At 25.8% G+C, this 14630-nt stretch overlaps 1 protein-coding gene across 1 annotated transcript; it reads right to left on the bottom strand.

Moving 5' to 3' along the window:
* Positions 1 to 11501: 11501 nt before the first annotated feature.
* Positions 11502 to 14065, bottom strand: LOC21403816 (4-hydroxyphenylpyruvate dioxygenase). The gene is made up of 2 exons (XM_010089564.2): positions 12889 to 14065; positions 11502 to 12374 (listed from the first exon to the last, which is right to left on the bottom strand). Exons 1-2 carry the CDS (start codon positions 14013 to 14015, stop codon positions 12188 to 12190), a joined length of 1314 nt encoding a protein of 437 aa, XP_010087866.1. The 5' UTR covers positions 14016 to 14065; the 3' UTR covers positions 11502 to 12187.
* Between the last annotated feature and the right edge of the window lie 565 nt (positions 14066 to 14630).

The raw sequence follows: 14630 nt of genomic DNA on the forward strand, positions 1-14630 counted from the left end.
TGAACTCTTGAGGGGAAATCACAAATTAACACAATACCAAGGAAATGATATAGGCTATCTTTGGACCGTTTGAGCTTTGTGGCTGACCTTAATTCAACATATCCTTAGCTTACCCCGTTGAGCTTATATATCCCTTTTTCCTTGTACACGTATCTTTAGCCTAGTTTTTGAAGGAAGTTTTTGATATTGCTCTTTTATTGCTCCTCTTGCACCATTGAGGACAATGCTGATTTTGAGTTTGGGGGCAGAGGGGGCTTAAGCTTTTAATGTCTAATATGTGCTCCTTTTTATTTTAAAAAAAAAAAAACTTTGCTCCGCTACTTTGGAATGCTTAGTAACCAGGAGTGAGCATGAGCCCCATGTTCACTTTTGCGTCAAACGGTAGACCAAGGCAAGAACAAGCAAAAAAAAGTAATAATAGAGAAAAGCGCCTTAACTTGTAACTTGTTGAGTAACTGGGTGACTTCATCACCAATGTTGGCATTCGCATAAAAAGGCAAGTTGGCAATTCTTGGTAGATAAAAAAAAAAGCAATGGGTATAATAAAAGGGCATTTAGAAATAAAAGCAAATCTAGTGGATAAGGGAAAGCAAGACTTGAGTTTGGGGGAGTTTATTGGGAATGTTATTTGTGTCCGTAGGGTTCTAGAGTGCGAGGTGCTTCAGGGAGAGTTGAGCCAAAATATTACCTTCCATCTTACCTTCACCCTAGCCTAGCTTTAAAAGCCTAATGAAGTCCTATTGATCCTCGGTGGTGTGTTGATTTACATTAGTGGAGAAAGTTTTGAAAAGTAAGCTTATAGGGTTTGAACTTGTATTAAGAAGAACTTGATGTAGAACACATGCGCATGGTCCCAACTAGTTTGACATTGATGATTTGGCACTTGGTTGTTCACACACACACAAGCAAGGTCCAAGCAGAGAAGGAGCAATCTCGTGAATTTAAGATCAACACTTGGCTGGAAGTCATGTTTTTCTTTAGGCTATACTTCTAACCTGTGCAGTAAGGACATAAAAATCTCTTGAGAATTTATCCACAAAGTACGCATAAGCTTTTTTCTATTTTAGCTCATTCTTCTTGTCTTGTTGTCGCTTTTGTTTTGCTCGAGGACAAGCAACATTCTGAGCTTGGGGGTGTGATAACTCTAAGAAATTAGAGTTATCCACTGGTTTTATAGCTTGAAATTGCGTGACCATGAGTGATTTTTCTAGTTTATTGTGTGTTTTAATTTAGATTTGTAGAGTTTGCACTTACTTTGGCTTAATTCCGTACTGCTGCTTCTCTTGAAGTGAAAGTTGGTAATTTGAAAGTAAAATGAGGTGAAAAACTGACTAAGGCTATGTGCGCATCTTGTAGGAAATTTCTGGGCTAAAATGCTGCGGCATTTTAGGCAACATTCTAGGAATAGCTGGCAGCTGATTGACATCAACACACTAACTGGAGAAAGCAGACAAAAAGAAATCCGTGTGAGCTGGCCGAGGAGGTGTCATTTGGGTCCACTGTGCACATCATCAGTGACACCTCAGCCCTTGTGTTGCCCTAGAAGGGAATATTTTCTTAGGACAATTTGGCAGCCGCCAGGGGGAGAAAAAGAGGAAGAGAGAGAATCGGGCAATAATATAGAAAAGAGGACAAAAAACTATTTTGACACAGGGAGAATACACATAATACCTGCTCTCCAGAAAACAAAAAAAAAGCACTACTCAGAGAGGAAAAAACTTCTTACGAGAGCTGAAGAAGGCAGGAAAAACAAGTAGTATTCAGCCCAGAAGGAGAATATAGAGACGTGAGAGCTGGAAGTTGAAGGACATTTTTGGCCGGCCACAGAGGAATCCAAGATCCAGCTGAACTTGTTCTTCTTCTGTTAGCTTAACTCTCTTTTGTCATTTAGCTACTAATTTTAGCTATGGATTATACTAGAGCTTCGAATCTTGTAAATCTCATTATGAACTAACTCGTTTTAGCTAGGTTTGCTAATGGAACCAATGTTGTAAGAATGACAAGTTATTTCTGAGATGCTATTAATTTGCTATTCATGTTCATTCATGTGAGCTCATGTCTATTTCTATTCTTGACTGGCCATCAATTTTAGGATACAAGATTAAGATTAATATTGGAAGGGTTAGTTTTAATCGGATTAGCATGAATGATGCTTATTCAACGAACTTGCTGAGTTGTTGATTAGTGGATGATATAGGAATATATTATTCACCTCGCATAACTTAATGAAACCCGAGCTTAAATCTGCATTCCTAGAGCTGGATTCACATAGGAATATGTTGGAAATAGCTTGAGAAACCTTAGTCATAATCAATTCGGAAGAACTTTATGCATCAACGAGTTTCTATTGACAGGATAGTAGAATGCTGCAACATTCTTGGTAACATTCTAGTCAGACTTGCAGTTGAGGGGAAGTTAGCAGGCCTAGCTCATTTTCACCACTAAATTATAGCTCATCATTACGTTCTTGTTACTCTTTGTCACTTTAGACCGCATTTAGTTTGCATTCATTTTATTTACATCATTTTAGTGAATTTTTGCCACATTCATCATTTACTTGCTTTGTTGATTATATAACTTCCAACACGTACTTTCGGTGATTCAATCTTCATGGGATCGATATCCGTACTCTTGTAACAAACTCTTATTTTGTCGATTCTGGTCCGCGAGATTTTTTTGTTTCGATCTCTATTCTTTTACCCGTAATAGCTATTGGTATTTATCCAGATTTCGTTTTCTCACTATCAGTTGACAAAGTCGAAGCTCTTCTATCTAATTATTTTTATCCATAGTTTTCGTGAGTAAACCAAAAAATCAAACATAAATCAATCATATGATTTTAAAAATTGTTTGTTGGACAATTAAAAATAAGTCCTTTTTCTTCTCTTAAGTTTGAGTAAAATAAATTGGAAACAACCGATTGTGAGCTTGGATTAATTACACACCTTAAAGATTCACTAAGCGGGAAGACGGATGCGACCAATTCAATTCGACCGCTTGGAACTCTTTTGACTCGAAAAGCAAATTATCCATTTGCCCAGACAGGACAAAACTTCCTGAACTTGTAGATCTATTTCTTACCTTTTCGCGCCCAGCCGGCTAATAACTAAATGGGATCGATATCCGTACTCTTGTACACTTTATTACTTGTTTGCGACACGTGCACTTGCGAGCATAATTACCACGCAACAGGTAACTTTTTTGCCGCCGGCACAATGAAATCCAGACGCAGCCATGAGGTCACTAGGCTTGTGCCTTGCGAAAAAACGAGTATCAACACACACTTTCACGTATTTAAGAGATTATTATTTAAGTGATCACTTATGAATCACGTTTATAGCTTTCACAGTGAGAAAAAACTAAAGCGTTTAGGTAACTAAATCCCATAGCCCTCAACCTCTTGTTGTTATGCATATTGGTTGATGTAAAGCAAGTCCAAGGAGGAGATGGAGAATTAGATCATGCGTGGAGTACATTGAGGACCAAAAGTGAGCATTCAAGTTGGAGTAAGATGAGCTCAAATCCTGGTTCGAATATGAGAAGTACGCCATGAATGTGCATTGGATGATCCACATCTCAAGGTCAGGCATTAATGAACACATTAAACTATCTATGTGGTTGAGAGCTTTCACAGCCCAAGCATAACGATGCAATTATCAGGAACACGCTTTACTATTGGGCCCGCTTTCTTATTAATTTTCGAAAAGAAAAGTAAAAAGAATAAGAGATGTTAAGTCTTTTATCATCTTGACAAAAGAATAAGAGATGTTAAGTCTTTTATCATCTTAACATCGAACTATTTATTCGTAGGACTCTCTCCTACAGTATCATCACCATAGTAGAATTTAACCACCGAGTTTGGGATGGATTGCCGTGGTTGCTCTACGCCTAAGTCATCAGAATATCAAACCATGAAAGTCTGAAGGCAAGCTACAAACTTGAAGTAGGGGTGTACATCTGAAGGCATGTTACTAAAGAAGACGTTGTGGCCGGGTTCATTTGTTGGAGTATTATTGCAAACCTAATTGTAATTACGTAATTCAAAGTTCAATAAAATTCTTTTTTTAGATGGCTGTGATTAATTAACTCCGTCGTTTATTCTATTAGGGGCTTTTTTTCCACATTAAATGACTATATTGTTATTTTTATATTTGTGATTGTTGTAATACGCTTATTATAATCATACATAATTAGAGTTTAGTGTTTCCGTCATGACAGAACACAGTAAAATAGTCTTTTAAATCTAACAAGCGCTATAATATAAATTTTTAAAAAAAATAAAACTAAATAATAGTGCAGATGACGTATGCTCACGAGCTAGCTTTATCGGAGAGATCTAGCAAACCATTTATCATGTCGAAATTTGGTACGCCACGATTTGGTTAAAATGTTCAACGCTTATAAACTGTTACAAATGATCACCATTTTCTTTTTCGAAGAAAATTATCACGGCCAAATTAATACAACCAAGTTGACGTTGTACTTTCATTCTTGTCTACAAAAATATTGGTGACTAATATACCACAAGAACAACAACTGCAATATCTGAATAATTAAGCAGTTGAAAACATCATATGGATGCATATAATATACTAGTGTAACTATAGGCCGTATACATATAGTCACATACATATATACGTATTTCTATCTGTATGTAATTTGAGAAAAACGTTCCTTAGGATCATGGGTTGTTTCTAGACATGCTCTTGACCATTCTCTTGAAGGGATCAACGTCGTGCCCTTGTTGTGCATACCCGAACTCATCCGCGGAGCTGTTGAGCAGTGCGACAACGGAATGATGGCCGATTAGCTTGGTTGGTAGCCACAGTTTCTCCACGCTGTCACCATCTCTGCCCACAAGCACCGGTATGTAACCTTTTCGAACTTTATCCAACGAATTCCTTGCCACTGTCTCTGCGTTACTTAGTTGACGTTTAGTTCACGGATTTAAAACTATGATTAAAAACTATTCTCAATTTACGTGAATTTTTTGTGAGAAAAAATACTGTAGCGAGTTACGAACTATAATTCGAACCATAACACGAAGCCTCACATATGGTAAAAACCTCTTCCCCATATAATATAATTTTCTCAAATGAACTGACCTTTTTGAGAATGCGAAACCCTAGTTTCATTGCTGATTCAATGCCTAATATATAGTTGCAACCAAGAAAATGGTGGATAGTTCTCTTGTATTCTTGCAAGCAACATTTTTTTGATAATAGAAAAGATTCATTAGATAGAAAAGATCAAAAAAATGTGATCATCTTGTATGCTTTCAAGCAATATATAATTATATGCTCAATTGACTTTTTTGTTCTGTTTGTATATGTTATACGTAATGAGTTTGGCGAAATAGTATAAAGTATGATGAGAATCTAAGCATAAAAATTTACTTTTCTATTATATATTTAATATAAGATAATTGATATGTGAGCAAGATTGTATCTCAACTTATAGTAATCTTATATATAAATATATATATATTATCATTAAGGAGTACTCGTTGAAAAAAAATATGAAATTACATATATGTATGGCCAATTAATTAGTACTCTCTGGATTACCAAAAAAAAAAAAAAAAATTAAGTACTCTCTGATATTTATTTCCTCAGCTAAGAACTAAGCAAATAAGAAAGGGTGAAGTTTGTCATTGTCAAGAAATGAAAGCTCTTTAAGACCGAGAATGTACCTGATGCCGCTATATGTTCTTTGGCTAGTGGAGAATATATCATAATTAACAAATATGTATATAGTATACATATTTCTAGAATTTGTTGGTGGGAGGCAAGCTTCGTGAACGCAATATTTAATTAGGAGGTTTTTGTGGTTATGTACAAGATATTAAAGTGGTGTTGAAATTAAAATAAACTTGAAAGGTATTTCAATTATTGCCCACCTATTATAAATATTATATTAATTATTTGGTGACCAACATATACATAAAATTTAAAGATTTAGAGGATACGTGTAAGTAGCGGCATGCCTAATCCTTCCTTCGATGGTGCTGGTTATTGAACACCGCGTTTTCTTATTCATGTTTCATGCTGCTCTCATATTCAACTTAATGAAGTTACTAGTGTTGACTCATGCACATACAATATATATATATATATATATATATATATATATATATATATATATATATATATATATATATATATATATATATATATATATATATATATATATATATATATATATATATATATATATATATATATATATATATATATATATATATATATATATATATATATATATATATATATATATATATATATATATATATATATATATATATATATATATATATATATATATATATATATATATATATATATATATATATATATATATATATATATATATATATATATATATATATATATATATATATATATATATATATATATATATATATATATATATATATATATATATATATATATATATATATATATATATATATATATATATATATATATATATATATATATATATATATATATATATATATATATATATATATATATATATATATATATATATATATATATATATATATATATATATATATATATATATATATATATATATATATATATATATATATATATATATATATATATATATATATATATATATATATATATATATATATATATATATATATATATATATATATATATATATATATATATATATATATATATATATATATATATATATATATATATATATATATATATATATATATATATATATATATATATATATATATATATATATATATATATATATATATATATATATATATATATATATATATATATATATATATATATATATATATATATATATATATATATATATATATATATATATATATATATATATATATATATATATATATATATATATATATATATATATATATATATATATATATATATATATATATATATATATATATATATATATATATATATATATATATATATATATATATATATATATATATATATATATATATATATATATATATATATATATATATATATATATATATATATATATATATATATATATATATATATATATATATATATATATATATATATATATATATATATATATATATATATATATATATATATATATATATATATATATATATATATATATATATATATATATATATATATATATATATATATATATATATATATATATATATATATATATATATATATATATATATATATATATATATATATATATATATATATATATATATATATATATATATATATATATATATATATATATATATATATATATATATATATATATATATATATATATATATATATATATATATATATATATATATATATATATATATATATATATATATATATATATATATATATATATATATATATATATATATATATATATATATATATATATATATATATATATATATATATATATATATATATATATATATATATATATATATATATATATATATATATATATATATATATATATATATATATATATATATATATATATATATATATATATATATATATATATATATATATATATATATATATATATATATATATATATATATATATATATATATATATATATATATATATATATATATATATATATATATATATATATATATATATATATATATATATATATATATATATATATATATATATATATATATATATATATATATATATATATATATATATATATATATATATATATATATATATATATATATATATATATATATATATATATATATATATATATATATATATATATATATATATATATATATATATATATATATATATATATATATATATATATATATATATATATATATATATATATATATATATATATATATATATATATATATATATATATATATATATATATATATATATATATATATATATATATATATATATATATATATATATATATATATATATATATATATATATATATATATATATATATATATATATATATATATATATATATATATATATATATATATATATATATATATATATATATATATATATATATATATATATATATATATATATATATATATATATATATATATATATATATATATATATATATATATATATATATATATATATATATATATATATATATATATATATATATATATATATATATATATATATATATATATATATATATATATATATATATATATATATATATATATATATATATATATATATATATATATATATATATATATATATATATATATATATATATATATATATATATATATATATATATATATATATATATATATATATATATATATATATATATATATATATATATATATATATATATATATATATATATATATATATATATATATATATATATATATATATATATATATATATATATATATATATATATATATATATATATATATATATATATATATATATATATATATATATATATATATATATATATATATATATATATATATATATATATATATATATATATATATATATATATATATATATATATATATATATATATATATATATATATATATATATATATATATATATATATATATATATATATATATATATATATATATATATATATATATATATATATATATATATATATATATATATATATATATATATATATATATATATATATATATATATATATATATATATATATATATATATATATATATATATATATATATATATATATATATATATATATATATATATATATATATATATATATATATATATATATATATATATATATATATATATATATATATATATATATATATATATATATATATATATATATATATATATATATATATATATATATATATATATATATATATATATATATATATATATATATATATATATATATATATATATATATATATATATATATATATATATATATATATATATATATATATATATATATATATATATATATATATATATATATATATATATATATATATATATATATATATATATATATATATATATATATATATATATATATATATATATATATATATATATATATATATATATATATATATATATATATATATATATATATATATATATATATATATATATATATATATATATATATATATATATATATATATATATATATATATATATATATATATATATATATATATATATATATATATATATATATATATATATATATATATATATATATATATATATATATATATATATATATATATATATATATATATATATATATATATATATATATATATATATATATATATATATATATATATATATATATATATATATATATATATATATATATATATATATATATATATATATATATATATATATATATATATATATATATATATATATATATATATATATATATATATATATATATATATATATATATATATATATATATATATATATATATATATATATATATATATATATATATATATATATATATATATATATATATATATATATATATATATATATATATATATATATATATATATATATATATATATATATATATATATATATATATATATATATATATATATATATATATATATATATATATATATATATATATATATATATATATATATATATATATATATATATATATATATATATATATATATATATATATATATATATATATATATATATATATATATATATATATATATATATATATATATATATATATATATATATATATATATATATATATATATATATATATATATATATATATATATATATATATATATATATATATATATATATATATATATATATATATATATATATATATATATATATATATATATATATATATATATATATATATATATATATATATATATATATATATATATATATATATATATATATATATATATATATATATATATATATATATATATATATATATATATATATATATATATATATATATATATATATATATATATATATATATATATATATATATATATATATATATATATATATATATATATATATATATATATATATATATATATATATATATATATATATATATATATATATATATATATATATATATATATATATATATATATATATATATATATATATATATATATATATATATATATATATATATATATATATATATATATATATATATATATATATATATATATATATATATATATATATATATATATATATATATATATATATATATATATATATATATATATATATATATATATATATATATATATATATATATATATATATATATATATATATATATATATATATATATATATATATATATATATATATATATATATATATATATATATATATATATATATATATATATATATATATATATATATATATATATATATATATATATATATATATATATATATATATATATATATATATATATATATATATATATATATATATATATATATATATATATATATATATATATATATATATATATATATATATATATATATATATATATATATATTATATAATGGTATTTCAATATTTATTTATTAATGGTATTTTAGTTTTAATCAATAATCAGTAATAAATTGAATAATGATAAAAAAATATATAATAATTAATAAAATAAGATTTTTATCTAATCACGACATTAGATTTTAAACATGATTTTTATGTTTAATAGTAATCACCAATAAAAACTAATCATTAAAACCTTATATATGAATGTATATCAATCACAACATGTAATTAAGAACTGAACAATTGTCGATTTGAAATTGGATAGTAATCACAGTGTCAACTTCGTTATCATGAAGGCGATCGAGATAATCGACCGACCATCTTTTGCGAGTATATACAATGATGAATACATAGCAGAGAAGTTAAATACGTAATATATATTGGAATGCTATTTGTCTTAATAAGATTTGTGAGGATAATAACCTTTTCTTGTCTGTTCCAATTATTATTATTATTATTATTATTTTTTTTTTTTGTAAATTTCTGTTCCAATTATTAAGATCTATGAATTTAGAAGTTGGTATTGTTTTATATGAAAAAATTCAGGTTAAGTTCATTCTTCGAAATTCTAATAAAAATGTTAAAAGTGAATATCATTTTGTTTAATTTAAATTATTTTCACTCATTAAAAATATCAAACTTACCCTTAAGAGTGCAAGACTCTTAATCTTCACTCCTATTACCTCGATTAATATTCTTTTGATTTAGTTATTAAAAATATAAATCAAGAGTAAAGATAATACTTGATTAAGCAGCGCTCTTAGGGCGAACTTTGTTTGGCGAATTTAGACGGGTTTGGGCAGATTTTGATATATGAGAGCACTTTTGTTTTCTTGCTTCCTTTTTTTTTTTTTTTTTTTTTTCCTTCCCTCATTATTATATGAGTATCCATTTTTGAAGCCTATGTATTATATCAGTGTCTTCTAATTTCTGTGAACAATTCTGATATCAAGCATCTCTTCTGGTTTTTCACGCTTGCTTAAGATACACTAACAAAAGGAAACGAGCAAAATAAGTTCCTTTGAGAACAGTGTGCACACTGGGAGTCCATTGGCGTTTTAGGTAAGAATATAGAGAATGAACAATCCAAACAGGGACTTGCTTACCTACAAAACAACAGCTTAACCGGCTCCACAGCCATTCACCTTCTTTTAGATATTACCCTACAACAGGTGTAAAGTCGCAATATATATGTTGAAATTATAGTTTACTCGAGCTTGAACTTATTTCTGGACCATTCAAGAGTGAAATAAGCAAGTCGTGTAGTTATCATAGAGAAGCCTTGAAGTTCATTTCATTGTACCGCACTTCTACACAATCAGATGCCAAAGGCGTCTGTTATTAAGTTCATAACTTCATATGCACAATCTGACTTTTCTATTATGTCAAGAACGACTATGCCAAACTGGCATCAGAAATTACCGTTGCAGTATAAATGCAAATAAGGTAACTAAATATAATTACTCTCATGCAGTAGCCGAGCCGGCAGCTTGTTTGGCTTCAAGTGTCTTCTCATATTCCTCGATGGATTTGAACAGCTCGGAGAAGTTTCCCTTTCCGAAACCTCCACATCCACCCTTTTGGTACAATTTTCCTTCTTCGTCCTTCATCATGCACCCCACTCTCTGGATTATCTCTATAAATATAGTCGGCCTGCAAATTTGGTAAGAGACCCCATCAAGCCAATACAATAACATGGCAAGTTACTACAGCTTATTGATTTTTAAATGAGAAATTTCGTATCCTATATACTTTTCCAAACTGGATAGCAAAATCCAAGACACCGTGATAAACATAAGTATCATAACATTTTCCCCTTTAGTCCTTAACAAACAGCATATACTAAACTCCTCATCGAACCTAGATTCTTACAACACAACCAACCCATCCTCATTTACACATGCCCAATATAGTGTTTTTGTTCATTTAATATAGCAAATAGATAATGTCTATGTAATTTCTTAAATACAAAAGCACTCTGAAATTGCATGGATCAAAAGTCACTTAATTTCATTCAGATGGCTTAAACTGCAAGAAACGGTTCACAACAGTAAGTTAAGCAATGTGGAAAATCAGAATCACCAAACAAATGAACTCTCTACGCAATCCTAATCTAAAATTGTATTGAACCCGAAAAGCACAAAAGAGCATTATACGACATTTTCACCTGTCTCCAACAGGTTTGGTGAAAATTTGGAGCAGAGTGCCCTGATCATCCCTGTCCACCAAAATCCCCAGTTCCTGGCACTCCTTCATCTGCTCCTCCGTCAACACTTCCGCCGCCCGGTGCCTCAGATTCTTGTAGTAAGTCGGCGGCGGCGACGGCATGAACTCGAACCCTCCGACGCCGCTGCGACTTCTCATCTCTCTCAAGGTTCTGAAGATGTCCTCGCTCACTAGCGCCAGGTGCTGGACCCCGGCCCCTTCGTTGTGCTCCAAATAGGTCTGAATCTGGCTCTTCCTCTTCGTCCCGTACACCGGCTCGTTCATCGGGATCAGCACAGTCTCGTCGTTGTTCGACAGCACCACCGAGTTCAGCCCACTTTCGCTCGTCCCTACATCCTCCGACGTGAACTCCGCGAACTCGTGAAATCCAGTGAATCCTTTAACGTACGACACGGCGGGGCCGAGCTCGGGGACGTTCCCGACGGCGTGGTCCAGTCGCCGGATTCCGAAGTCCAGGGGGAAGGACTCCGCCACCGGCTCGAATCCGGGGAGGAATTCATCGCTCACCGCGGGGGATTTGTAGCTAACGTAGCGCAAAACGACGTCGCCATAGAGGCGAACTTCGGCGATTACAACGCGGTTATCGAGGAAGATCGGACGAGAGGAAGGCTTAGCGCCGTGGGCAACGCTGGTGACGAAGGCCAGCTCGGCGTCCTCGACCTCGACGGCGATGGCGCGGACGGCGAGGCCATGGGAGGTGGAGAAGGAGAGGAAGGCGGCGCGATCGAAGGTCGGGATGGCGGCGGAGGAACAATCAGTGGTTTGATTTGCGGCAGCGGCGGCGATGGAGGGAGAGTAAGGGGCTGTGAAGAGGAATTGGAGGTCGCCAGAGCGGAGAAGATAGGAGGCGTGGATTAGGTTTCCGGTGGAGAGGTTGGACTTGGCGATGAGAGGCATGCCGAGCCCCCATGAGAAGCGGCGGGCGGTGTTGGTGGCGTCGCCGCACCAGAACTCGACGTGGTGGAACCGCCTCACTCCGAACCGATCCGACTTCGGGTTCGTACGGACGAAGTTGGAGAAACCGACCAGCTTGAAATCTCCGCCGTCGTTTTCCTTGCCCATTCCCATCGTGATTGTGATTTCTCCGTTCTGTTTTCTGTAATGTTATTAACGTTCGTTTCTTTCCCTTGGGGAAGGGAAATAAATATAAACTTATCGTTTTTATGGACTGGGTTGACTGCCACGTGGAGGTAATTCCAGTGAGTTTTATCTTTGTCCTTTTGTTAGAGTCCAGATGGATCGCCTCGGTTGGGCCACGTCAGGTTATGCTGTTCTTGAATTAGATACATTTTGGACTCATTTATTTTACCGATTTGAGTTCTCAATTTTAATTTTACTATAGTTAAAAATTCTCATAAAAAATCACTTTTAACTTTTTCTGCTATGCTAAAGTTAAGGGTTTTCATATAAAGTCACATCTCAGTTCTAATTAAAAACATAAATCAGCGAACTGCATGGCTATACATGGGTTTGGTTGGTGCGGGATAGAGTTTTTTCTTGCCCCGTCCCAAAAGGTATGGGTTGCACATATTTGGCCCTAACGATGTTAAAAAAATTTCATAACCCAATGATGTTTGGGTTGGGTTGGGTTGGGGCGGGGTAGGTTGGGTGGTCAGGTTCATCATTCAAAGAATCAAAGTTCAAACCAACATTCAAAGTTCATCGTCAAATAGAAATAATAAC

Source organism: Morus notabilis, unplaced genomic scaffold, assembly GCF_000414095.1.
Source record: "Morus notabilis unplaced genomic scaffold, ASM41409v2 Scaffold409, whole genome shotgun sequence".
NCBI lineage: Eukaryota > Viridiplantae > Streptophyta > Magnoliopsida > Rosales > Moraceae > Morus > Morus notabilis.

Excerpts from the sequence above, each read along its gene's own strand:
- LOC21403816 (XM_010089564.2), bottom strand. The coding sequence starts at position 14,015 with ATGGGAATGGGCAAGGAAAACGACGGCGGAGATTTCAAGCTGGTCGGT. Across the intron at positions 12,375-12,888 it reads ACCAAACCTGTTGGAGACAG|GCCGACTATATTTATAGAGA; the intron begins GTGAAAATGTCG and ends CCAAATTTGCAG.